Raw genomic sequence first — 25,573 nt, forward strand, 5'->3', positions numbered from 1 at the left:
TCAGGCAGACTCCCAGCCCAGACTGGGAGCTTCAAGGAAGGCTTTCAAATCGATGTGACTCAGACTGAATTTTGAAAAACAAGAGTTAGCCAGCTAAAGAGGAGAGGACATTGTCACAGAAAGAGCAGCAAGCATGGGCAAGGAAAGTGTGGGGGTGTGAGAACTATTTGTGGTTCAGTGTGGCAGTCACAGTTGTGAATCGGGGAGCAGAAGGGGGCAGGACCAGGCCTGGGGAAGGCATAGGCTATGCCCAGGAGGATAGCTTTAGAGCTAAGGTTGCAGAGAACCCCTGCCCACCTCTCCCCTAAGAGCCCGAGACCTGTCAGCACATTCACTTCCCAAGGCCCAGTCAGGGCCTACCTTATTCTCCGCATGTTAGGACCTGCCCAGCCCCTGTCCGACCTCTTCACTACTCCCCACTCCCTCAGAAAGATATTTCTCTTTTCTGGCCTGTGGCCAAGAGAGCACTGAGGACAGGAACACAGAAAAATAAGTAGCTTGAGCAAGGTTGCTCAGTCAGGGACGACAAGATCAGGGACATTGGAGGGGCCTTGGTTAGTAAGGAAGAAAGGCCCCTTGGAGAGTGTGAAGGATGTTATGTCTCTGATTATCAGACACCGGGGCCTGCTGAGATTTTCCCACTGGCTACTCAGGCGTCAAGACCAGGACAAGAGCTGAGACTAACTCAATATTGAAGGATGGTCAGAATGGCCTTCTAGGTCCTCAGCAGATGCAGGAGCCTAATCATTGCCCATGGTGATGAGGTGATGGGAGTGGAGAGTCAGCATGGTCATGGAAATTTAGCTATAGGTCAGAAGAAAATATGATACAAGCTCTATTTTATTAGCTCCAGGTGGCATCTTCTGCATTCCTCCTTATCCCATGTAGTATTAAACCCAAAGTGGTGTAACATGACCCATTACCACTACCATCAATTTTATTACAATCTTTCTTACCCACCTCTGACTCTGTTACTCACCATTACAGCACCATCATCACTCAAATATCAGATACTCTTCTCCCAAATGAGGCTCCATCACCACCATCACTGCCACCAACCACCATCACCATCACCACCACCACCATCACCACCACCATCACCATCACCACCACCACCACCACCAACCACCATCACCACCACCACCACCACCACCACCACCATCATCACCACCACCACCTTCATGACTACAACCAACACCACCATCAGTGTCATCAATATAATCTTTGTCACCACCACTGCCCTCATAAACACATTTCTATTACCACTATCCTTAGCCCCATAGGCCTCAATCTTTACTTCAATCACCCCCATCACCACCATTTCTACCATCAGTATTCCCACCTCCATCACTACTACACCATGCCATCATCATACTTACCACTACAATAATTCTGTTATTACCACCATGACCGATGTAGGAAATGATTACATGGGTTATTACAATGGTCAATAGTGAAACACCAACTAAGATAGGGAGGTTAGCTGAGGTCACTCAATGCAGAGAGAGGTAAAAGAGTATGAAGTTTGCCCAGCCAGTGTGGCTCAGTGGATTGAGCATTGTCCCATGGACCAAGGGGTCCTGGTTTGATTCCCCATCAGGGCACTTGCCTGGGTTGCAGGCTTGATCCCCACTAGGGGTGTACAGGAGGCAGCTGATAGATGTTTCTCTCTCACATCGATATTTCTCTCTCCCTCTCTCTCCAAAAAGTCAATAAAAAATTTTTTTAAAAGAGTAAGAAATCCAAAACTGTAAGAAGTTCCTATTAAAGCAATTCCAAATAGAAAATTATTTATCTTAGGAACTTATTCTTCCCCAAATCCTCCAACATTTCTGGCAATATAATTTCAACTAAGGAGTTGCTGTTTTTTCAGCGCACAAGGCTTCTTCCCATTTAGTCTGGTATAAATGAAGGCCTCTCCCATCTTGGCCTCTGAGCTCAGGTTTGGATTTCCAGGTTGAAGGAGGATGAAGATAGTTGAAAATTTAATCAAAACCAGTTTTTACCTGGTGATTCAGATCTGCCTTCTGGTTAGACTCAAGGCATTTCATACCTTGCCTGTCCAGCTCCATCATCTGCCTTCACACATCATGGTCATTGTCACCACCATTCCTTGATGACATTAGAGGAGAGATGCCATATGGCTGAAGGCAGGGAATAAAATGAAGCCAGGAGTACAGTTAATGTCAAATTACTCTATAGATAGGGGGCTGCAGATTTAGATCTGGGTTTCCTAGGCACCAGTGCAAAGAGGGAGAGGTGACCACTATATGACTAGCAGATATTTTTCAGGTTAAGGCAGGAGAGAAATCCCCGTTGTGAAAACAAAGGCATTACAGCCAATGCCCAGGGTTGGTTGGCATCACTAGCTGTTGTCTCAGGCTGTGGAAAAACCACAGAGTATTCCCTTGTGGAACCACTAGATGAACCATGGAGATGAGATGGCTGTAAAACTTACCTCTCAGGAGCTGCAAAGTGTTATGGTGTTTTACATTTTTATATAAATAATATGATTATATAGTATTAAACAAGGGAAGAACCAACAAGTGGGGATAAAATGTAAGTGACAGCAAATGGGACAGGAATTGTCTCACCCTGGCACTGGTCTCCAGGGTGCCGTGGGCTTCCACCAGTTGGATAAGAGGGAGACCAGGACTGCTCAAGGGACTGCACTGAGGTGTGGGGTTCCAACAGGTTGGTGTGTTTGGGGAACTGGAGGGAAGGGGGTCTGGTTGGGAGGGGCCAGAGACAGGGTGGAGAGGAGCCAGTCTTGGGGGTCGTATGGGTCAAGCTAGGGAGTTGGACTTTCACCCTCCAGCAGTGAGAAGAGTTTTAAACCGAGACAGTCCCCTGTCACATTTGTTCTAAAATGTTCATTGTGGCAGGTGTGTGGAGAGTAGGTTGACAGGGGTGGGACTGGAGGCAGGAAGGTTTCTGTAATTGTTTTAACCCTCCTGCTAGACTGTATGCTCACTGAGGGCCAGGGTTGTATCTGAGGCATCTTTGCACCCCACAGAAAGTTTAGGTTGCACTAGAGACTCAACAAATATCTCTTACTGTTAGTTATCTCCCCGTCACCACCTCCAAATCACTGCCTTCACTCCCATGCCTATCAGCACTGCCAGGAATACACACCATGTCACTGATCAGCTCTTTTCCCAGAACTCTTTGAAGGCATCCAGCCTAGTGCAGACTGGAACATCTCCAGCTCAACCGCTGGGGTCAAAGGCCTGGGCCAGAGTCAGAGGTCCTGGTCCCCTCTGTGTGACCCCAGCAAGCCACACACCCCATTTCCTTATCTGTTCAAAGTGGGGGCTAGATTAAATTAGTAATTTCAAACTTTTTATTTTTTTTAATTTTAATTTTTTAATTTTTTTATCTTCACCCAAGGATATTTTTGCATTTATCTTCAGATAGAGCATGAGGGAGAGAGGGAGGGAGGGAAGGAGAGAGAGAGGAAGAGGGAGAGAGAGAGAGAGAGAGAGAGAGAGAGAGAAACATCAGTGTGAGAGAGACATATCTACTGGTTGCCACCCACACAACCCGAACTGAGGCCGGAGACAAACTGCAACTGAGGTACATGCCCTTAGCAGGAACCAAACCCAGGCCTCTCTGGTCTGCGGGCCGACGCTCTAACTGCTGAGCCAAACCGGCCAGGGCCATTTCAAATTTTTTAAAAAGCTTGGGCCCTTAGAAGCCTATTTGCTTAGAAATCTGGAGCCCTTGGAACACAATTTGACAACTTCTCAGCTCTGCCAACATGGCATTTGGAGAATCAGATCAGAAAAACTTGATATTGTTGGTTTCTGCTTTGCTTTTGTGGCAGGGGCTGGGAGAGAATTGAGCGGGGAAGACAGACACATCCTGTCTTAGGCGTTGCAGGTACCTATGGCAGGACCTTGGCAAACCCTTTCCTTCCCTACCCACCCCCTCAGACGTAATCTATGAAGCTCCTGAAAAGAGGGGTGGGGGCAGGCAGGAGCGACTGTGTGTATGGAAAGAGCTCCTGAGTGGAGAAGTGGGAGGGTGATGGGTCTGGATCCCCAGATTGGCCAGACTTCTCGGTGTGGTTCCAGGTGTGTCTCAGGCCAGGGCATAAGCTCCAGGTGGGGACATAAATCTGACAGGGTACAGAGAGCCCTCATGGCTCAGCATCACGAACCCTTCCCCTGGTTTTGAATCCTGGGCTGCCGGCCAAGCTGTGGTTTCAAATTGGCGAGGTTCCTAGGGTTCATAGGACAAAGGACATCCAAGGAGAACTAGCACCATGCCTGGGAGACTCCTCCTCTTAGGGAGGAGCTCTGCTGTTTCAAGGGGATATGGGTTCATTTCCTACACACCCAACTACTCATCATGGCAGCCTGATCACCATACCCCACCCATCATCATACCCAACTTGGTCCCTGATCACCACTATGTAAGTTTCAGAGCCATGGAATCAGTGACCTCTGAATGGATAGCAGCCCCTCCCTCACAGGCACTGGCTACACAGGCAGGGATCCCTGGAGACCTGGGTGGCCAGGGAAGGCCAGTCCTGAGCCAGCCCCTGAGGGCTGGATTGTGGCAGCAGACTCTCCGCCCATCAGTCTCTCTGCTCCTGCCTCCAGAGTCCAAGGGTCCATGTGGTGGGTGGACTGAGCTGTGCTGAGTAGGAGAGAGGGAGTCCACACTGGGGACAATTATTGACGGGTGGCATGGGATTCGAAGAGCTGCTAGATCAGGTGGGTGGCTTTGGGCCCTTCCAGCTGCGGAATGTGGCCCTGCTGGCCCTGCCCCGAATACTGCTGCCCATGAACTTCCTCCTGCCCATCTTCCTGACTGCTGTGCCTGCCCACCGCTGTGCCTTGCCTGGTATCCCTGCCAACTTCAGCCACCAGGACACATGGCTGGAGGCCTACCTTCCTCGGGAGCCCGATGGCATGCTCAGCTCCTGCCGCCGTTTCACCTACCCCCAGGCCCTCCCCAACACTACATTAGTTGGAGAAGGGCACAGTCCTGGGGAGCTGCAGGGTGAGCAATCCACAGAGCCCTGCCCTCAAGGCTGGGAGTACGACCACTCAGAGTTCTCCTCCACCACTGCAACTGAGGTACCTGAACCAGGAGGCTGGGGGACATGTGAGTGGGATGGGTCTGCTGTTGCCTTGAGTGATTACTCTGTGGGCATTAATTAGATGCATTACTTCTCAGAGTCTCAATTTACTCACGGCAGATAAGCTTGTAGTAAGGAGCCCATCCGTGGGAGCTGCTATTATTAATCGGGAGGTGATTGAGGCAGGGAAGGGCTCAGGTGGCTCCAGGGAGTTGGGGCTGAGTTGAGAAGGATGTTTCTGCAGTAAGAGGTGGAGAAACAATAGAGGCCTCCTTCTCTTTTTTCTTCATTTGGGCCCCAGGTCTGGGATTTACATAGTCCCTCTGGAGGTGAATGCAGGCGGGGGCAAAATCTCTCTTGGGAGGTACAGGGCTCCTGTTGTCATGGTCAAGTCCCACCCTGGGAAGAAGCTGAAGCTGCAGGACTGGGGAAGGACAGTCTCCCACCCCCAAGCTGAGGTGAATGGTTGGAGGTATATTATCTGACATGGAGGTACTAGGATGGCCCAGCTGACTTCAGAAGGCCCCAGGACAGGAGAGGAGGGATTGGTGCCAGTTGGAGAGGGGCCTGTGCCCATGGGAGGCCCTTCCTTGCCTGTTCCTGCAGTGGGACCTGGTGTGTGAGCAGAAAGGCCTGAACAAAGCCATTTCCACCTTCTTCTTCGTCGGTGTGCTGGTGGGGGCTGTGGCCTTCGGATACCTGTCTGACAGGTGGGGTAAGGTGGGGGTAATAAGGGAGTGGGGTGGGGGACCTTCTCCCACTAGCTGGGGTCTGGGCCTAGTCTACCTCTGTCTTGGGCCCTCCCCTCTACAAGGAGCCAACCCTGCATGACCCCTGTGCAGGTTTGGGCGGCGCCGTCTGCTGCTGGTGGCTTATGTCAGCGCCCTGGTGATGGGCTTAGCATCTGCAGCCTCAGTCAACTACATCATGTTTGTCATCACTCGCACCCTCACTGGTACAGCCCTGGCTGGCTTCACCATCATCGTGATGCCGCTGGGTAAGGCAGGCAAAGAATGGGCAGGGCCTAGAGGGCTGGAGGGAGGTAGTTGTTAAGGGTGAGACTGAGCTCACATGTCCCTTGCTAACTATCTTCCTGCCTCTGACTGTGGACCCAGAGTTGGAGTGGCTGGACGTGGGACACCGCACCGTGGCAGGTGTCCTGAGCAGCACCTTCTGGACAGGGGGCGTGATGCTGCTGGCGCTGGTCGGGTACCTGATACGGGACTGGCGATGGCTTCTGCTGGTTGTCACCCTGCCTTGTGTCCCAGGCATCCTCAGCCTCTGGTGAGGCCTGTGGGCGTCTGGGGAGTGAGAGGTACAAGAAGCCAAAGACAGAATTAATCAGACACCGAGATCGAGATTCCAACACAGAGACTGAGACAAAGAGAATGAGAAACAATCAGTGACCAAAAGAGAGACAGAGACCATACATGAGATGCAGAGAAACACAAAACAAAATAGAGATAGAGATGGAGGGACAGATAGAGACCAGTGAGAGATAGTGAGTGACAGAGACCAGGACTGACAGACAGGCTCAGAGGGACAGATGGAGATGGACACAAGAGAGACATGAGAGACAGAGCCAAGCACAAACCGAGGCTAGTGCCCTGGAGGGGTGGGGCTAAGAACAGGGACAGCACAGAGGTAGGAAGTCCAAGTAGGAGGGAAAGCCAGGCAGGGTGGGCACTTCATTGCCTCCCCCAAATGAATAAGCTTTGGATGACATCTCTGGGTTTGTCTGTATGTCTGTCTCTCCTTCATCCTATGCCCTCTTGTCACCTGTGGGAGACGTGGGTGGCTAGTCCTGGAGGCTGAGGTCTTGGGGGTGAGGCCAATTCAGCTGAGCAGAGAAGTAACTCCTGGGCTATGGAGAACCTAGGCCTGGGCAAAGAAGTGTGGGGAAAGCTGGCTTCTAAATTGGGCCTTAAAGAATGAATACAAGTTCATCAGGTGAGGAGGGTTGGGAAGATGTTCTAGGCTGAGGGTCTAGCCTAGGTGACAGCTTGTGGGGTGCTCAGGATGAAGACATGGCTTAGGGTGCTGACTGACTGAAGGGCCTCCTGCTGTCCCCCACAGGTGGGTGCCTGAGTCTGCACGCTGGCTTCTAACTCAGGGCCGTGTGGAGGAGGCCCACAGGTACCTGCTCTGCTGTGCCAGGCTCAATGGGCGGCCTGTGGGTGCGGATGGCCTGAGCCTGGAGGTGAGCGTGAATGTGTGTGAGTGCCTGCAAGTACATGTGTGTGCGCGGCCTGTGTCAAGTACTCCCTTCCTGGGGCCCACTGTGTGTAGGAAAAGCTCCTGGCTGGAATTGGTGGGCCACACCCTTGACTTCACTTACCCTACTCAGCTCCCATGTGTATCCCTCCCCTCTAGTGCAGAAGGGAGGAGGAGAGACTCAGAGAGAGCCATGTGCCTTGCTAAGGCCAAGGCCACACAGTCAACTCCAAGTCACAAACTCTCCTCCTCGACTAGGCCCTGAGCAAAGTGGCAGCTGCAGAGCAGGTGGTTCGGAGACCGTCCTACCTAGACCTGTTTCGAACACCGCGGCTCCGACACATCTCACTGTGCTGCATGGTGATGTGGTGAGGAGGGGGCTGGCCTAGTGGGGTGTGGGTGGGTGCAGAGGGAGGGGCCAACTCCAGAATGCTGCCAAGCATACAGGAAACTGGACAAGTAAATTGTAACTGTGGAGGGCTGGGTGGAGGTGGAGAGTGGGGGTGGAGGGTGGAGGGGTGGGGGATGGGGCTTGGGAAGGTCAGAAGATGGAGCAGGCATCAGAGCCACCTGGGCTTTTCCACTTCCTCACAGTGAGACCCTGGACAGGCGTTCCTTCTGTAAAATGGGATTCTGTTAGTTCCTACCTACCTCACAGGGTTGCTGTGAAGATTAGGCAAAGGTGCCTTGGGCACAAGCGGAGGTGGTCTCTCTAAAAGGCCAAGGCTTGTCCTCCCCGAGAAGACAGGTGGGTGGGAAGGAGGCCCCTGAGTAGTATTGTGACCCCTCTCAGGTTTGGAGTGAACTTCTCCTATTACGGCCTGAGCCTGGACGTGTCAGGACTGGGGCTGAACGTGTACCAGACGCAACTGCTGTTTGGGGCTGTGGAGATGCCCTCCAAGCTGCTGGTCTATCTGTCGGTGCGCCACGCTGGTCGCCGCCTCACACAGGCAGGAACGCTGCTGGGCAGTGGCCTCTGCTTCGGCCTCAGGCTGCTGGTGTCCACCGGTGAGCATTGCCCTGGGCCCCCCCGACTCCTGCCTCCTGGCCAAGACCCCTGCCCCCACACTGTCCTTTCCCCAGAAACCTCAACTCAAGGCCAATTAGGTCCCACCCTCTCTGGAGACCACTTCGTATCCTGGGAGCCTCAGGGCCGGAACCCCTTTTTCTCCAGAGATGGTGTCCTGGAGCACCGCCCTGGCAGTGATGGGGAAAGGTTTTTCTGAAGCTGCCTTCACCACTGCCTACCTGTTCACCTCGGAGTTGTACCCTACCGTGCTCAGGTGAGGGGAGCCTGAATCCCAGGCAACCCTGGGGATAGGGTCTGTTAGTCTCATCTCTTACCAACACCCACACATACACCCAACACACTGTAAGTCCCTCTCATCCATTCCTTGCACCACACTCGGAATACAGAGTTAATCAGAGTCTCCGTTGGCCTCAATCTGGCAGAAGGCCCGGCATTTTCTCTTCTTCACTAAGTGACCCTAAAGAGAAGTCAGACAACTTTTCTGGGCCTCCTTTAAAAGAAAATAGTGGCAAAAAGCACCGTCTGCCCATCCCGCCCATCTCCCCACAGCCCAGACAGCGCTGCCCTTGGGAATTGTCTGTGGACATAAGGCCTGAGGCCTTTTCAACTAGCTACTGACAGGTGAGGAGGACACCTGCAGGCATCTGAGTGTGATTAGAAAGCCTTGCACCTCTTCTAACAACATGACAAAGTCTGTATGAGCTGCTGACCCTCTTCCTTCCACACTACTCTTTCCTCATTCCCTTTCTGGTGACATTTCTTTTCCTTCAGTGACATCTGATTGGTACTCTGTCAGAACAGGGGCCCCATCCTCTGGTGGGTGTTGGCTTGGGGGATCCTGGCCAGGGGGTGGGAGGGAAGACCACTTGAAAGAAGCCTCAGCTTTCTTAGCTGTCTGAGGAAGAAAGGGGGTATTATGAGGCATGACCCCAAGTAGCTATGAGCACCAACCCCTTCCCCCATCCTTTCTCTGAACAGACAGACAGGGATGGGGCTGACTGCACTGGTGGGCCGGCTGGGCGGCTCTTTGGCCCCATTGGCAGCCTTGCTGGATGGAGTATGGTTGTCACTGCCCAAGCTCACTTATGGGGGGACTGCCCTACTGGCTGCCTGCACTGCTCTCCTGCTGCCAGAGACAAGGCGGGCACAACTGCCAGAGACCATCGAAGACGTGGAGAGGAAGAGGTGTGTGCACTTGTATGTGGGCATGGATGCTCAGGTACCTGACACCTTAGGTAGGATTCAGAGGAAGACATGTCTGTATCTGGTGCATATATGCAAGTATGCACAGGTGCTTGACCTGAAGTATGTAAACTGCATGTATAAAAGTGTACATGAGTGTATATTCACATGCGTGCGTGTACAAAAATACCCAAGATTGTCCAGGAAGAGGTGGATGTGTGCACACTCAGGCATGCCTGCACATCAGGGATGTGTACAAGTATGTGTGTAAGTCCCTTGTGGGAGTACATGTTTTATATGCCAGGAGTTGGGGAAGCCCTAGGCCAGCACTATTGGAGCAGACTGGGGTGGTAGGCTCGGGGGCTAAACCCCACCATTACTCATGACTCCTTCCCTCCTCAGTGCTCCATCCAGCCTTCAGGAGGAACGGATGCCCATGAAGCAGGTCCACGACTGAGTGGTTTCAAGAGCAGCCCTCCACAGATATTCTGCATCAAGGGCTGGGAGAGCAGAAAGGCAGGTCCTATGACCAGGGCTGGGGACACTGAGCCCCCAACTCCAGCCTGGATTTGCCACCAATGTCCCTCTCTGTGCTCATCCAACTTCTAGCAGCAGAGTAACTTCCCAGAATGCTGGAGAACTCAGGCACCTCTCTCTTGGCTGGGGGGATTCTGTAAATAAAGCTTCCCCTTAAATTGAGATGGAGATATGGGAAGAGCCCTGAATGGGAAGCCACTGAGTCTGGTGCTGGCTTCTAGTCTCAGCTTTGCCAATGATTTGCTATTTGACCTTGGGCACGTGGCTTTCCCTTTTTGAACCTCAGTCTGTTCATTTCTCAAATGGATCTATCCTCACCACAGGATCTATCTGTTGTCATGCTCAATGAGATGTTGAATAAGGTGCTTCTTCTAGAGATGGTGCTAAAGAAGGCACTGCCCTATGATGACTTCTGTGGGCATGCTGTTCACTGTGTGGTGCTGGGGCCTTCCCAATGCCAGGGCCAGGGGACCAGGAGAACAGAGGTCTTTGTTCCATGGCTGACTTTGCTACCTCCCTGGTACTTTGCTGGGTAATGCATCTCCCACCCCCATATTCCCCACCATCCACCCCATTGTATAGGTCTCATGCCCAAAGAAGAGTTGAAGGCATGGGAGCCAACATTTTATTGGAGAAGCCAGAATAAACACACCATTTTATGAGTACCTTTAAGTTACAGAATTTGCTGGGGAAAGGAACCAGGAAGGACAAGAGGCCACCATTCAAAATGGGGTGGACCAGTTCTCCTGGGCAGATAAGAATGCGAAAGGGAGAAGTTAGCAGAGAAAATCTAGAATTTCTGGTTTACTATGGAGCTGATGTCTAGGCTGCCAGAATCCCACCTTCCCCTACCTCGATGGGACTGAAAAATTCTATAGCTTCCATTGGACCATGGAGGGGATGATGAGAGGTCCAAGTTAGGATGATTTCTTCTGTAAGCATCTTATTTGGATTTTATCTCCACAGGGTCATAGATGTAGCAGCCCACATCACCAATATTCACACCTGAGGGAGAGAGCCCCATCATCCAGGGTCTTGGGGCTGGGGGGTATTGGGCCAAGGGCTGGAGGGAACTGGGAAGGACCTGGGATTTATCTGAGTAGAGGGAAGTTGTCCACACATCCCCACAGACCCACGTGCCATACTTTAGGCCCAGTGTCTAGGGTGGGGCTGCCCACCTTTGGGGCCAAACAGGTAGCCGTAGCAGGGGATGTGGCAGTAGGGGACGCCGTCATGCTGGGACACAGAGAGAAAGAGAGCACTCTCAGCTTGGCTTTTTACCTATCTCCAGCCTCTCTCCTCCCAGCATAACCATCCATCTCTTCCCTGCTCACCTCAGCATGACTCCCAGCAGTCAGGGTCTTCCGGCAGCGCTGGCACCTCAAACAGGGTCGGTGCCAATTTCTGCCCAAAGACATCACCTTCTCAGCTGGCGGTGGAGAGAGGTAGTAGCCCTAGGGGCAGGGCAGGGAGACCCACCTGCCTTGCACCACCTCCCTGCCCTTTGATGCCCACCTTGCACTCCCCTCCTGCGCTTTCCCTTGTCACTTACCAAAATAGACAGGTTCCTCACAGCCGGGGCACAGCGAGGTCTCCCCGGTGAACGTCTTCACATGGGAAGGGCCTTTAAGGGGAAGAGGCCCTGGCTAGGGCTGAGGTGGGGGCCAGGCCTAAGTAGGGCCCTCTAACACCAGCCTGCATTTGGTACTGTCCTCTTCCAAAAGTCATGCTTATCCCAGACTCCCACTCAGGTGGACATACATATGCCTTCCTCAGACAGAGCTGAGTCCCCTCTGACCCCACCTCCTGTCCCATCTCTATCTGCAGGAGGGACCACCTGCTTCCTTCTCGTCCTCCTAGGGGTTCAGGTGCCCATGCCCACCAGCCCAACCCTGTCAGCAACTCAATCCTCAGGAAACCTGAGCTGATATAGGAGCTGGCCAGGGCAGGGGTGTCAGGTGTTTGGGGAGCACAGTGTCATTGCCCACTGCAGGGGACAGGAGAACAAAACAGGGAGAGGAAAGAAGAGGAAGAATGTGAGGAGCTGGCCCCATCTCAATGACTACTCATTTCATAAGTCATTCCTTCTATGGCTTTGGCCTGGAAGAGGCCTGAGTTCCAGGCCAGCTTTGCCTCTGACTAGCTGTGACTTCACAAGGTCACTTGCCCTCTCTGACCTCAGTTTCCTGTAAAATGAGGGTGGTAATGCCATATGCCCACTTTACCTCTGAACTCAGCAGCTGACATGAGAGAACAAAAAAAGGGTCTCGGATAACAGAAGATTTTTGCCATGAACAAAGTTGTAGAAATGTAAGGCAGAGGACTCCGTGAGAGACTGCCACCTGGTCCCACCCCCTGTGCCAGCCTGGGAAGGGTCAGGAGGAGGGGTAGCTGGGGCTCAGCCTCACTTACTTTTCTTGCCTCGGGGGAGGCCAGTCCTGGGCCTTGGGGGGCTGAAGCTGCTGGGGTTGAGGGGAGTGGTGTTGGCAGGGGTAGGAATGGGAGAGTTGTAGAGGTAGGAGCCCACACCACCAATGTTCACCCCTGCAGAGAGAAGAGGGGAGGTCCGGCTTGAGTTTCCAGCTCCCTGCCACAGGGAGGGTTTTTGCTGCCTTCTCCCCTTCCAGGCTGTTACTTACCCCTGGGTCCGAAGAGAACCCCATAGCATGGCTTGTGGCAATATGGCCTCCCATTGTGCTAGGCACAAGCAGAAGAAAGGGGGTTGCTCAGGGATAAGGGGGCTTCTCCTGTGCCCCACAAGCCTTCCCCCCAAACAGGCTGTCAGGTGTGTCTGTCCACTGGCCTGGCCTGGTGGGGTTGGGAGGAGTCAGGGTGGGCTGGCATGCCAGAATTGCCACTGTGGTCAGGGAAAATGGGCAAGAGCAGGTCAGGAAGCAGTGCTGCTGCATTCTCCTCCCCCTCAAGTGTCACAGGGCTCACCAGCACAACTCAGGGTCCCCAAATCCTGGTTGGTGTGGGGCCCACCCTGTAAGTGGTCTTAGAAGTTGGCTACTAAGGTTGCCTTTGGTGAACCTCCAGGGTCGCAGTGGGGCTGGTACCTAGGGGACAGTGACAGACACTGGGCTGTGTGCCCTGGCCAGGTCTCACCTCTGCATGCCCTCCTGGGGACAGGACACTATTGCAGTGCTCACATTTCAGGCAGAAGCGGTGCCAGTTCTTGCCCAGGGAGCTCACCTTCTCTGCTGTAGGGAAGAAGGTGGGACCAGGCTGGCTTCTGGGCACCCCCCTTACCATCCTCAGGCCTGTCCTACTTCCCTCAGAGGGTGGGGTGTCTCCAGGAGGCCAGCTCCATCCCGCCAGAGTGCCAAGCCCCACAGGTAGAAGCGGGGGGGTCTAGGATTACACCCGCGCCAGCACTCGCCCAGTCTTCTCCCGCTTGTCAGCCCAGGCCTCACCGAAGAAAACGGGTTGCTGGCAACGTGGGCAGGTCCAACTCATGGCTCCGCTCAGGGCTCGAGGCAGCTGGTGCGGCACACAGTAGGCACCCCTGCAGGGACTATGTTCCTGCCTCAGGGACTCCGTTCCCGCCCCCTCTACTGGCTGACTCCACCCATGGCTCAGCTTTGAGCCTCATTGGGCTAAATCCACTATTCGAGGAAGCCCATTAGCTGCCAGAAATTTAGCACTACTCCACCTGGGGGACGCAGGCGACTTCGCAATTAGTTCCAAACACTAAAGCCTCTGACAGTCGCAGAGGTGAGAGGTCCTGAAGCCAGACTGGGAGGACGGGGAGCAATGAAGACACCCAGAAGGGTGGCCCTAGTTTCTGGTTTGGTACCGAGAGGGAAAATGCCTAGAGTGTAGACACCATGAAAGCACTATTATTTCAAACCCAAAGCAAGGGGTTAGGCAAGGAAATCTGGAGCCCATCTCTGTTACTACTCTTTGGCTTCAGGCAAATTACTTAAGCTTCCTCTGCCTCCATTCTATACAATGCTATAATGATAAGTCCCTACCTCATAGGAGACACGAGATGTGAGAATCAGATAAGTTAATACATGCAGAGTGGTCAAACAGCACCTGGCATATAAATGCTATAAAAGCAACAGATACCATAATGAACTCAAGACTCTTAGTTTGGAATCCTCAAAGCATAGTCTGCAAACAATGGTTTGTTTGTAAAATTATAATGCTTACTAAATTTAAACATATAATTCAGACACCAATTACATATTCCTAATTCAGTTTGTTTTAAAATTTATTAAAAGTAGCTCAGCAGTGCTTCAAAGGGCACTTCAAAAACTCAAACTCACAGAACGTGAGAAAAACATTTGCAAACATGTATTTGGTAAGGGTCTAGTAACCCGAATATATAAAGGACTGTTACAACTCAATAATAAAAAGACAACCCAATTAAAAGATGAGCAAATAATTTGAATAGACATTTTTCCTAAAGAATATATTCAAATGACCAACAAGCACATGACAAGATGCTCAACATCATTAGTCATTAGGGAAATAAAAATCAGAACCACAATGAGATACCATTTTATACCTATTAGAATGACTATAATAAAAAAAAAAGTGAGTAATAAATGTTAGTGAGGATGTGGAAAAACAGGATCCTTCATACATTGTTGTTGAGGGGAATGTAAAACAGTACAGCCCTTTGAAAAGTCTGGCAATTCCTCAAAGAGTTAAACATACAGTTACTATACGACCCATTAACTGCACTCCTAGGTATATACTCAAGAGAAATGACAGCATTTTCCCACATAAAAACTTGTACATGAATGTTCACAGTACTTCTATTCACAATAGCTAAAAGGTGGAAACAACCCAACTAATAAACAAAATGTGGTATAACCATAACAGATTATCAATCAGCCATAAAAAGGAATGAAGATGCACTGATGCATGCTAAAACATGAACCATACATTGTTAAGTCAAAGAATCCAGACACATACCAGCACATATTTTATGATTCCATTGATATGAAATGTCTAGAATAGGAAAATCCATAAAGACAGAGATTAGTGGTTGCTCATGGTTTGGGGGAGGGGCAATTGTGATTATCTGCTAATGAGTATGTCTTTTTTTTTTAATCCTCACCTGAGGACATTTTTCCATTTTTGCTCAGACAGAGTGGGAGGGAGAGAGAGGAAGAGGGAGAGAGAGAAACATTGACGTGAAAGGAACACATCGAGTGGCTGCCTCCTGCACAACCCCAACCAGGGCTGGGGACAAACTGCAATCGAGGTATGTGCCCTTAGCAGGAACCGAACCCGGGTCTCTGGACCACGGGCCGACACTCTAACCACTGAGCCAAACTGGCCAGGGCAGTATGAGGTCTCTTTACAGTGAGATGAAAATGATCTGGAATTAGTGGTGATGGTTGCACAAACTTGCGAACATACTAAAAAAAAATCAATAAATTGTACACCCCAAAGGGTGAATTTTATGGTATGTGAATGTCTCAGTATAATATAATGTCTCAATAATAATGATGATAACAAGAATAATGCCTGAAGTGAAAAACTTTTTATTTTTATTTATTTATTTTTGGTACATGCCCCTAGTGGGAACCAAACCCAGTACTCTGTGGTCCGCAGGTCGACATTCCAACCACTGAGCCAAACCGGCCAGGGATGAACTGCTTTTTTAAAAAATAGCCTAGCAAATGAGGGACAGGAGAGGGAGCTGATTACCTTGTGCCCCAGCAGAGCAGACAACCCCTTGATGAAATATCATGGTAAAATGAAGATTTTTCTGAAGTTTCTGTTTTATTTTTTATTATTATTTTTTATCCTCACCCAAGGACATTTTTCCATTTTTTCTTCAGATAGAGCGGGAGGGAAAGAGAGGAAGAGAGAGAGAGTGAAACATCGATGTGAAAGGGACACATCGAGTGGCTGCCACCCGCACGACCAACCAGGGCTGGGGACAGACTGCAACTGTGGTACGTGCCCTTAGCGGGAACCAAACCCGGGTCTCTCTGGACCGCAGGCCGACGTTCTAACTGCCGAGCCAAACCGGCCAGGGCTATTTTCTACTTTTTAAGATACGTTTTTATTGATTTTATAGGAAGAGTTGGAAACATTGATGTGAGACAGAAACATTGATCAACTTTCTCCTGCACACCCCTTACTGGGGAACGAGCCCAAAATCTAGGCATGTGCTCTGGGAATCGAACTGGGACCTCTCAGTCCATGGGATGACGCTCAGTCCTCTAAGCCACACCAGCTGGGAAGTTCCTCTGTTTTTTTTGTTGTTGTTGTTTTTTTTAAAAATGTGATTTTATTGATTTTAGAGGGAGAGAGAAATGGGGGGGGGGTGGAGAAAGAGGGAAATATCAATGTACCAGCTGCCTCCCATATGCACCCCAACCAGGGATCAAAACCACAACCTGGGTAATGTGTCCTGTCCAGGAATTGAACCAGAAACTCTTTGGTGTATAGGACAATGTTCAAACAACTGAATCATACCAGCTAGGGCTAAGTTCCTCTGTTTTGTGAAGTCAGTTCAGAAATGCTGAAGGGGTAGGGGGTGTGTGTGTGTGTGTGTGTGAGTACATGCACTAAACTCATCATTGGGCTACAGAGCTGTGCCCTGCTGGGTGACAGGAGTCCTATTTGTGTCTGGAATCCAACACCCTCTCTGAAATTCAGTCTCTTCAATTGGGCAATGGGGATAGGACTGGTGTCTATGAACTTCCACTTAACACTCCTGTCTCCCTCACTTGTCTTCATCAGTACTTTTTGCTCATAACAACACTTGTTTTATCCTCTGTTGATTTCTAAACATAGAAGGCTTACACACTGTTAAAGAAACTTGTCTACACATTCTCATTATTTGTTTCTTGTTTTGGGGACTATTTCAAGATCCTTAGATTTATAACTGTTCCTTGAAGAGCTTCTTCTTTAACAAACTTGAAAAATATTACAGTTTTAGTCTCCACTGATATTTTACTCTCATGTTTGTTTCTTCTTGAAGAAGGCCACTCGAGGTACATTGCCTTTGCTCTTTATGGAACTAATGGAGAAGGTCCCCCTTCAGGAGGTTGGGAGAACTTGTATTTATTCTTCGATATGCTGTCTCCTTTAGGAAGGGCTAGCTTCATCTGCCCAAGGATTCATTCTCAGCATTTCCAGGGCACATCAGATAATCCTTTTCTAAGACTCTCTAGCTCTTTCTGATTTGGATCACACTGTATGCATGCCTCAGCCTCCTAGACAGGTCATCTTTACCCTAGCATCCAGAACAGGGCCCCACTAGAAGAAACAGGTATCAAAGTTGAGTATCATGCTGCTTTTACACAACTTACAATTTTAGTGGGGCAAATTCTTTACTGCTCCCCATCTTCTGTGGCATTCCTGTATTGTATGTCATCACAAACATAGTATGCCTCGCCCTGGCTGGTCTGGCTCAGCAGGTAGAGCATCAGCCTGTGGACTAAAGAGTCCGGGGTTTGATTCCAGCCAAGGGCACGTACCTCAGTTGCAGTTCATCCCCGGCCAGGGTCACGCTGATGGCAACCAATCGATGTGTCTCTCTCACATTAATGTTTCTCTCTCTCTTTCTCTCTCTCTCCCTCCCACTCTGTCTGAAGATATATGTAAAAATATCCTCGGGTGAGGATTAAAAAAAACAAAACAAAACATAGTATGCCTCCTCTCTTCTATTTCACTGCTTAGGAAAGGGTAGTTGAGGCTCCCCCTTTCCAAATATTTGCCATCTATTTGTAGGTACAGCAAATCACAGTATTCCACTCTTCTTCCTTGTCTGGTTTCCATTATTCTGACTCTAAAAGAAGCTTTGTAAAGAATGCTTATATGGGCATTCTCCCTCTTGGTGCCCATGCCCTTCTTCCATCTCAGGCGTGCATCTCCTAAACTCTAAGGGTCCGCACAACTTGCAGTGGAGCAATGGGCAGCAGCAGCTCATCCTGGGATAACCTCCTGAACTTGTCCTCCAAGGCCCCTTTTCTCTGACTTTCCAGTGAGCCAAAGCAGCCCTGTTTAGGCTCTCTCCTGTTGCTTCTTCTATCCTAAGCCCTTCCTTGTTTCACTATCCCCAGCTTTAATAAACATACTTTAAAAAAAAAAAAAAAAGAATGCTAATAAGAAAAATTAACATTTCTTGTTGGAATGTATTTGCAGTTACTGGCAGTGGCTATTTTGAATATCTAAAATGATATTATAACAAAAACCACAAGTAGGTAAGTCCAGTTGAGTGTACGTACAGTAGTCCCCCTTATCCGCAGGGGATATGTTCCAAAACCCCCAGTGCATGCCTGAAACCATAGATAGTACTGAACCTTGTATATACTGTGTCTTTTCCTATACATAATTACCTATGATAAGGTTTAATTTATAAATTAGACACAGTAAGATACTAACAATAATTAATAGAACAATTATAACAATAGAAGCAAAATAAAGATTACTTGAACACATGCACTATGATACAACAGTTAATCTGATAACCAAGATAGTTACTAAGTGACTAATAGACAGGTAGCGTATACAGCATGGGTATGCTGGAGAAACGGATGGTTCATATCCTAGTGGGATGAAGTGGGACTACGTGAGATTTCACCGCTACTTAGAACAGTTCACAATTTAAAACTTAAGAATTGTTTATTTCTGGAATTTTCCATTTACTAGTTCAGACTGCCACAGTTGACTGCAGGTAACTGAAACCGCTGACTACTGTATTACCTGCTCAACTGTCAGGGTGCAGGTTATGTCATCCCCTATGAGGCAGGCCCCTCTTTCATAAATTTGAATTTTCCCTTGGTGTCCATCACTCTCTGCTCTTTCCTGCACAGAGCTGTCACAGCATCTGTAAATGTTATGTTACACTTATTTACTTCTCTTCCTTTAATTGCCAGGGCTGACAGACTAATCTGTGTATCTGTAGAACTAGTATAGTGTGGATACTCAGTAAATGATCATTGTTGTTATTCTTATTGAAATCTACCACTAACACTTTTTTTTTTTAATCCTCACCTGAGGACATTTTTCCATTTTTTGTTTAGACAGAGTGGGAGGGAGAGAGAGGAAGAGAGAGAGAGAGAGAAACATCGACATATCGAGTGGCTGCCACCCGCACAACCAACTAGGGCCAGGGACAAACTGCAACCAAGGTATGTGCCCTTAGGGGGAACCAAACCCGGGCCTCTCTAGACCGCAGGCCAACGCTCTAACAGCTGAGCCAAACTAGCCAGGGCCCACTAACACTTTTTACTTCATGTTTTTAAGCTCTATTATTAGGTAGATGTGTATTTTAAGGATTGTGTTTTCCTGAGGAGTCGATCCCTTGTTGTTGTTAGGCAAGAAAAAAGCTTTTCAACTCTAGGTGAGTGGTGGTGGGTATGAGTACTTCAAACACCTGGAGGGTTATCACATGCAAGAGGCATTAGGGGCACTACCAAAACCCCTAGCTAGAGGGGTCAGTAGAAAAATACAGAAGAGCAGATATGGATTCAGTAAAAAAAAAAAAAAAGGAACTTTTTGACTTCCAGTCAAGATGGCAGTGTAGGTAAATGCGGTATCGCCTCCTCCTACAACCAAAATTACAACTAAATTACAAATTTAGTTGTAATCAAAATTACAACTAAACTACAGAACAAACATCCTTCAGAATCACCTGAAATCAAGCTGAATGGAAGACCTACAACTATGAAATTAAGCAGCAGCCACATCGAGATTGGTAGAAGGGGCGAAGGTGCAGACAGGCTGGTCCCACACCCATGTGTGGTGGATAAAAATCTGGAGAGATAACTTGGCTGTGAAGATTCTTCCTGAGGAGTGAGGGGTCCCCGTCCCACACTAGGCTCCCATCTCAGTGTTCCAGTGCCAGGAAGAGAAGTCCCCATATCTGGCTGTAAAAACCAGCGCAAACTGAGGCTGAGGGAGGCTGCTGGAGCCCCAGGGAGCTCCTCTTAAAGGGTCCACACAAGGACTCACTTGGACTCACACCCTCCAGGCTCCAGCATGGGGGAGGCAGCTTGAAAGGCACCAGAGACATATGGGGAAGAATTGAGTTGTTTGGCATCTGGGCGAGGACTGGAGAGGCAGCTTTCTCCTGGACAGACATGCTGGTGGAGGCTGTTGTTCCTTTGGTGAGCCCTTCCCCTACAAGGCTGGCAGACCGCAGCCATATCTAGAACTCCAGCAACCTGGCTCATATTCTATGCCCCTCCCTAGTGACCTGTTGATTCCCTGAGGCCCTGCCCCACCTAACTTTCAGGCTGTTTCCAGTGGCTTTACCATAGGATTGGCCTGTTTGGGCTCCTGCTTCAGATTTTCCTAAATTCTCTCAAACAAGCAGCATCTGGCCACAGCGAGCCCCATACCTCTCGCTAAGAGGCCCCAGGCCTGGCACTAAAAGCAGCCAGCCTTGGTTCACAATTTGCCTTCGCCTGGGCACCTCCAAACCCAGCACAAGCAGCAGTTATCCACAGATCGCTTTGTAGCTTATGTCTGGTGGTCCCAGGTATAACACAGGCAGTGGCTGACCTTGTCCCAGAGCCACACACCCAGTGGACAGCTTCAGACCACGTTGAAGCACCACCACCAACCACCTCCACAAGTGACACACTCAAGGAGTGAACTCGGTGGGTACCAGAACACTGCTGAAGTAAGTCTTGCTCTGTGTGGTGGGCACCTGAACAGCTGATCATCCAAGGTAGTCAGAGGTCAGTGATTAGTAGGTATAGCCAGTCCTTGCAGCTAATCTGCCTGAGTAAATCCCTCCCATTGACGTGCCATCAGCAATCAAGACTCAATTATAGCAAAAGACTGTAAAGTCCACATGAGGGGTGCACCTTGAGGGCACAGCTGGGGTGATCAGGGAGGCTGTGCCACTGGACCCTACAAGACACCTACTACAACAGGCCACCCTAGGAAGCCTAGGAGACATAGAAACTCTACCTAATACATAGACACAAACACAAGGAGGCAGCCAAAATGAGAAGACAAAGAAACATGTCCCAAATGAAAGAACAGAACAAAACTCCAAGAAAAAAACTAAATGAAATGGAGATAAGCAATTTAACAGATGCAGAGTTCAAAACACTGGTTATAAGGATGCTCAAGGAACTTAGTGAGGACCTCAAGAGCATAATAAAGGACCAGTCAGAAATGAAGGATGCACTAACTGAAATAAAGAATAATTTACAGGGAATCAATAGTAGAGTAGGTAAAGCCAAGAAGCAAACCATCGATTTGGAATATACAGAAGCAAAAAATACCCAATCAGAACAGCAAAAAGAAAAAATAATCCAAAAAATGAGGATGGTATAAGGAGCCTGTGAGACAACTTCAAGCATACCAACATTTGCATCATGGGAGTGCCAGAAAGAGAAGAGAGAGGGCAAGAAATTGAAAACCTATTTGAAACAATAATGACAGAAAACTTCCCTAACTTGGTTAAGGAAATAGACATACAAATCCAGGAAGCACAGAGAGTCCCAAACAAGATGAACCTAAAGAGGTCCACACCAGGACACATCATCATCAAAATGCAAAAGGTTAAAGACAAAGAGAGAATCTTAAAAGCAGCAAGAGAAAAGCAGTTAGTTACCTACAGTGGAGCTCCCATAGGCTGAAAGCCGATTTCTCAAAAGAAACTTTGCAGGCCAGGAGGGAGTGGCAAGAAATATTTAAAGTGATGAAAAGCAGGGACCTACAACTCTATCCTGCAAAGCTATCATTTAGAATTGATGGCCATATAGAGTTTCCCAGACAAAAAAAGCTAAAGGAGTTCATCACCACCAAACCAGTATTATATAAAATGTTGATGGATCTTCTTGAAGAAGAAGATAAAAAAATATGAACAATAAAATGGCAATAAATACATATCTATCAACAATTGAGTCTACAAGCAAAATGAGCAAGCAGAAACAGAAACAGACTCATAGATACAGAGAACTTTTTGTTGGTTGTCAGATGGGAGGGGAGTTGAGTGAAAAAGATGAAAGGATTAGGAAGTACAGATTGGTTGTTAGACTGATGAACCTCAAAGGGAAGGGGGGATGTGGGGTGGAAAGAGAGAAACCAAAGAATTGATATGCACATATGCATAACCAATGGACACAGACAATAGTGTGGGGAAAGCAGGAGGGGGCTGAGATTGGGAAGGAGGGAGTCAAGGGTGTAAAAAGAGGGACATATGTAATACATTTAACAATAAAGATGTTAAAAAAAAAAAAAAAAAGGAACTTTTTAATAGAGCCCAAACATGGAGTGACTGCTTCAGACAGCAGTGAGCTTCCTGTCTCTGGATGTTATAAGTAACACTGGACAATAAACCAACTGATCATCAGTGTTGCAGAAGGGATGCAAGATAGACAGACCTTTAAGGTTTTGTCACAATTTGACAATATATAATTTTGTAATTCCATTCCCAAAGAGGAGTTTGAAATTTGTATTAGCAAGAAAGCATTGCTAAAACAGTGACAGCTACCATCTATGGAGTGCCAGTTATAGGCACTGTTCTTGTTATTTCTGACCCTGTAACAACCAGATGAGGGAGTTAAATGTTACATTACCAACTGTACAGTAAACAAAAGTAGCTTGGAAAAGTTTAAAAATTTGTTCAATATCATATAGACCCAAGCATTCTGATTCTAGAGCTCATACTCTTTCCACTCTATGCTCCTAAGCATGGTCTCTGCTATAACCTGCCCATGTGTTTCAGTCTGAAAGGATACTATACTGGTCTGCTCAGAGCAGCTATACCTGAAGAGGGATTATCCTGGTAAATAATATAATTAAAACTTTTCCATGGCTCCTTAGTGCCCTCAAGATAAAGTTTTTAACTTGGTTCCAGCGTTCTACACCTTTTCAGTCTTCTAGTCATTTCTCCTGGTGCATCAACCCCTCCAAGCAGACTAAATGAGCTGCTAAAGCTTTTCCTGCCTCAGGGCCTTTGTAAATGCTTCCCCAGTATCGTCACCTCACTAATTCTGCCTAACTTCAGCTCCTCCTCATCTACTCAGTAACAGGCTTTTGGCCCCAGGCACTCTTTCATTTAGCATCCTATGCTGGAGCATAGAGGGAGTACAACCTAGTGACAGTTGCGATTTCCCTGAGTGCTGAACCAAATGTGGAAAATAAAGCAAATGGAGACCCACGATAAAAGGCTAGGTTTGTAGCTTAATAGGAAAATAAAACAGGTCTGCCAACTTCCTGTCTGCCACCTCCCTCCATCCCCAGTCTAGGTTTTGTCTACTCCATTAATCTATGTGTTCCACGAGGGCAGGAACCAGGACAGCTTTGCCAACCACTGTGTATGCTTCCTATGCCTTGTTCAATCTCTGAAGCCCAGTGTTCAATAAATACTTGTTGGTGAATGAATGTTAAATGTTATACACAAGTTTCACTCAAGTGTGAGTAGATGAGGGCTAATGGGATAAATGTGGGATTAGGAGGGGATGAGTAGGGGTTGAGAGGTTTGTTATAACAAAAGCCCTGGAGTAAGAGAAACTCAGCTGCTTAGGAGTAAGGACACAAGAGTTTATTTCTTAATATACATAAGGATCTACAAGTATATTTTTTAAACTGATTCTGTTTATAAATATTAGGTAACTAATAAAGTATAAATAAACTGAAAATTTGCTTTGCCAGGAAACCAGCCCCATTAACTACAGTAACTAACAAGAACTTACTAATTAAGCTTAATTAGCAGGTAGAACAATCATGTCTATCACTAAAATACATAGCAAATGAGAATGTGGGGAAGTGTCATGTAAACTGTAAAGCACCTTACAAATATGGCTGCTAATTATGTCAGGTTAGCATTGCAGTGAGTTTTGATAACAACTATAAATTCTGCTAATTTTATATATATCTAGACTTGTTGAAGTACATGGCCATATGCTTGTGACTTGTAATAAATTATCAAAAACTTCGTTTCTCTTTATAGTGTCTCTTAACTTTTATTACCCATAACCCTTATACTCTCTCTCCATCTTCTGAATATACCAACTAGAAAGCTTTACTTTCTGTAGTTTATATTACTTTAAAAATAAAAATAAAAATAGCCCTGGCCGGTTTGGCTCAGTGGTTAGAGCGTCGGCCTGTGGTCCAGAGAGGCCCGGGTTCAGTTCCAGCTAAGGGCACGTACCTCGGTTGCAGTGTGTCCCCGGCCCTGGTTGGGTCATGTGGGTAGCAACCACTCGATATGTCCCTTTCACGTCGATGTTTCTCTCTCTCTCTCTTCCTCTCTCTCCCTCCCACTCTATCTAAACAAAAAATGGAAAAATGTCCTCGGGTGAGGATAAAAAAAAAAAAAAGAAAAATGTCCTTGGGTGAGGATAAAAATAAATAAAATAAAATAAAAATAAAAACAGAAACATACACACAAAATAAAAAGACTGAAATACTTTCTTAAAAGTACACTAATCCTTGCACCTGCAGAGAACTGCTGCTGTATAATCACATATTATTTATGGTTCTTGCAAGAGTCTGATTTTGTTTTCTTTTTTCCAGCATCAACTTGCCATCACATGAACCTGTTGAGAGTACTCTGTATATAGCTACTTGTGGTTAGCGGTTTGGAGCTATTGAGTGGGCTACATTTTATGATTCAGTGGCATCAGCTGGACTAATTCAGAATCAAGACTGCAAGAAAGGATCCCCTGATGCTTCAACATAGCTGCCCTCTACCTATGCTCATGAAGAAATAACAACTTTAAAATATTGTTTTCCATGCAAAGATGTTTTTGGTCTCTCAATTATCACTTGGAAATGCCTATTTCACCTGAAAGTATAAAAATAACTACCTCTAGCCCTGGCCGGTTTGGCTCAGCGGTTAGAGCGTCGGCCTGCGGTCCGGAGAGACCCGGGTTCGGTTCCCGCTAGGGGCACGTACCTCGGTTGCAGTTTGTCCCCGGCCCTGGTTGGTCGTGCGGGTGGCAGCCACTCGATGTGTCCCTTTCACATCGATGTTTCCCTCTCTCTCTCTCTTCCTCTCTCTCCCTCCCACTCTATCTGTACAAAAAATGGAAAAATGTCCTCGGGTGAGGATAAAAAAATAAAAAATAAAAAATAACTACCTCTAAATAATTTGCAGCATGAAAAATGTATCCATGTGCTGGAAAAAAAAAAAAGAGAAGTGAGATTTGGTGGTCAGCTTGCTTATAAATGTTGACAATGCTCCTTGGTGTAAACTACCAGCTATTTTCATATCTTCTAACTAAGGTCTCAAGGGTAATTTTTAAAAATATGTACAAGAATAGTCCTCACGCCCAGCCAGTGTGGCTCAGTAGATTAAGCGTCAGCCCATGCACCAAGAGGTCACTGATTTGATTCCTGGTCGTGGTACATGCCCAATTTGCAGTTGACCCCCTGTAGGGGAGGTGCAGGGGCAGCCAAACAATGTTTCTATCTCCCTCTCCCTCCTCTCTCTCTAAAATAAATAAAAACAAAAATAACAGTCCTTACCACCACCACCACTACCCTCCCCCCACCAAAATAGTCCTTCCAGGTCATAAAACTATGTTAATGGAACTAAAATAGTTTATCTGAAGAGTTAAGAAAAGTGCAAATGC

The 25,573-nt window shown here is 47.9% G+C and overlaps 2 protein-coding genes and 1 long non-coding RNA gene across 5 annotated transcripts in view; 1 reads left to right on the plus strand and 2 right to left on the minus strand.

The window, feature by feature from the left end:
• The first annotated feature begins 4,594 nt into the window (after positions 1-4,594).
• Positions 4,595-9,972, plus strand: SLC22A7 (solute carrier family 22 member 7). 3 transcript variants are annotated; one of them, XM_036248979.1, is made up of 10 exons: positions 4,595-5,087; positions 5,696-5,799; positions 5,932-6,086; positions 6,205-6,373; positions 7,166-7,289; positions 7,562-7,671; positions 8,097-8,311; positions 8,478-8,586; positions 9,312-9,518; positions 9,918-9,972. In XM_036248979.1, the coding sequence occupies exons 1-10, from the start codon at positions 4,695-4,697 to the stop codon at positions 9,970-9,972; spliced, it is 1,641 nt and encodes a 546-aa protein (XP_036104872.1). In that variant the 5' UTR covers positions 4,595-4,694. The 3 variants fall into 3 exon arrangements, with proteins under 3 accessions (XP_036104872.1, XP_036104873.1, XP_036104871.1); XM_036248978.1 differs by having other exon boundaries at positions 4,695-5,087; positions 5,672-5,799; XM_036248980.1 differs by lacking the exons at positions 9,312-9,518; positions 9,918-9,972 and having other exon boundaries at positions 4,689-5,087; positions 5,932-6,095; positions 8,478-8,668.
• Positions 9,973-10,963: 991 nt separating this feature from the next.
• Positions 10,964-13,546, minus strand: CRIP3 (cysteine rich protein 3). The gene is made up of 8 exons (XM_036248760.1): positions 13,469-13,546; positions 13,161-13,255; positions 12,692-12,749; positions 12,465-12,596; positions 11,605-11,676; positions 11,387-11,481; positions 11,231-11,288; positions 10,964-11,057 (listed from the first exon to the last, which is right to left on the minus strand). Exons 1-8 carry the CDS (start codon positions 13,509-13,511, stop codon positions 10,996-10,998), a joined length of 615 nt encoding a protein of 204 aa, XP_036104653.1. The 5' UTR covers positions 13,512-13,546; the 3' UTR covers positions 10,964-10,995.
• A 3,842-nt stretch (positions 13,547-17,388) lies between these two features.
• The window catches only part of LOC118621461, a 28,050-nt gene continuing 19,865 nt past the window's right edge, over positions 17,389-25,573 (minus strand). Inside the window, exon 4 of the long non-coding RNA XR_004957698.1 lies at positions 17,389-17,466. This is a non-coding gene — a long non-coding RNA (uncharacterized LOC118621461). The remainder of the gene's footprint in view (positions 17,467-25,573) is intronic.

Source organism: Molossus molossus, unplaced genomic scaffold (assembly GCF_014108415.1).
Source record: "Molossus molossus isolate mMolMol1 unplaced genomic scaffold, mMolMol1.p scaffold_m16_p_8, whole genome shotgun sequence".
Classification (NCBI taxonomy): Eukaryota; Metazoa; Chordata; class Mammalia; order Chiroptera; family Molossidae; genus Molossus; species Molossus molossus.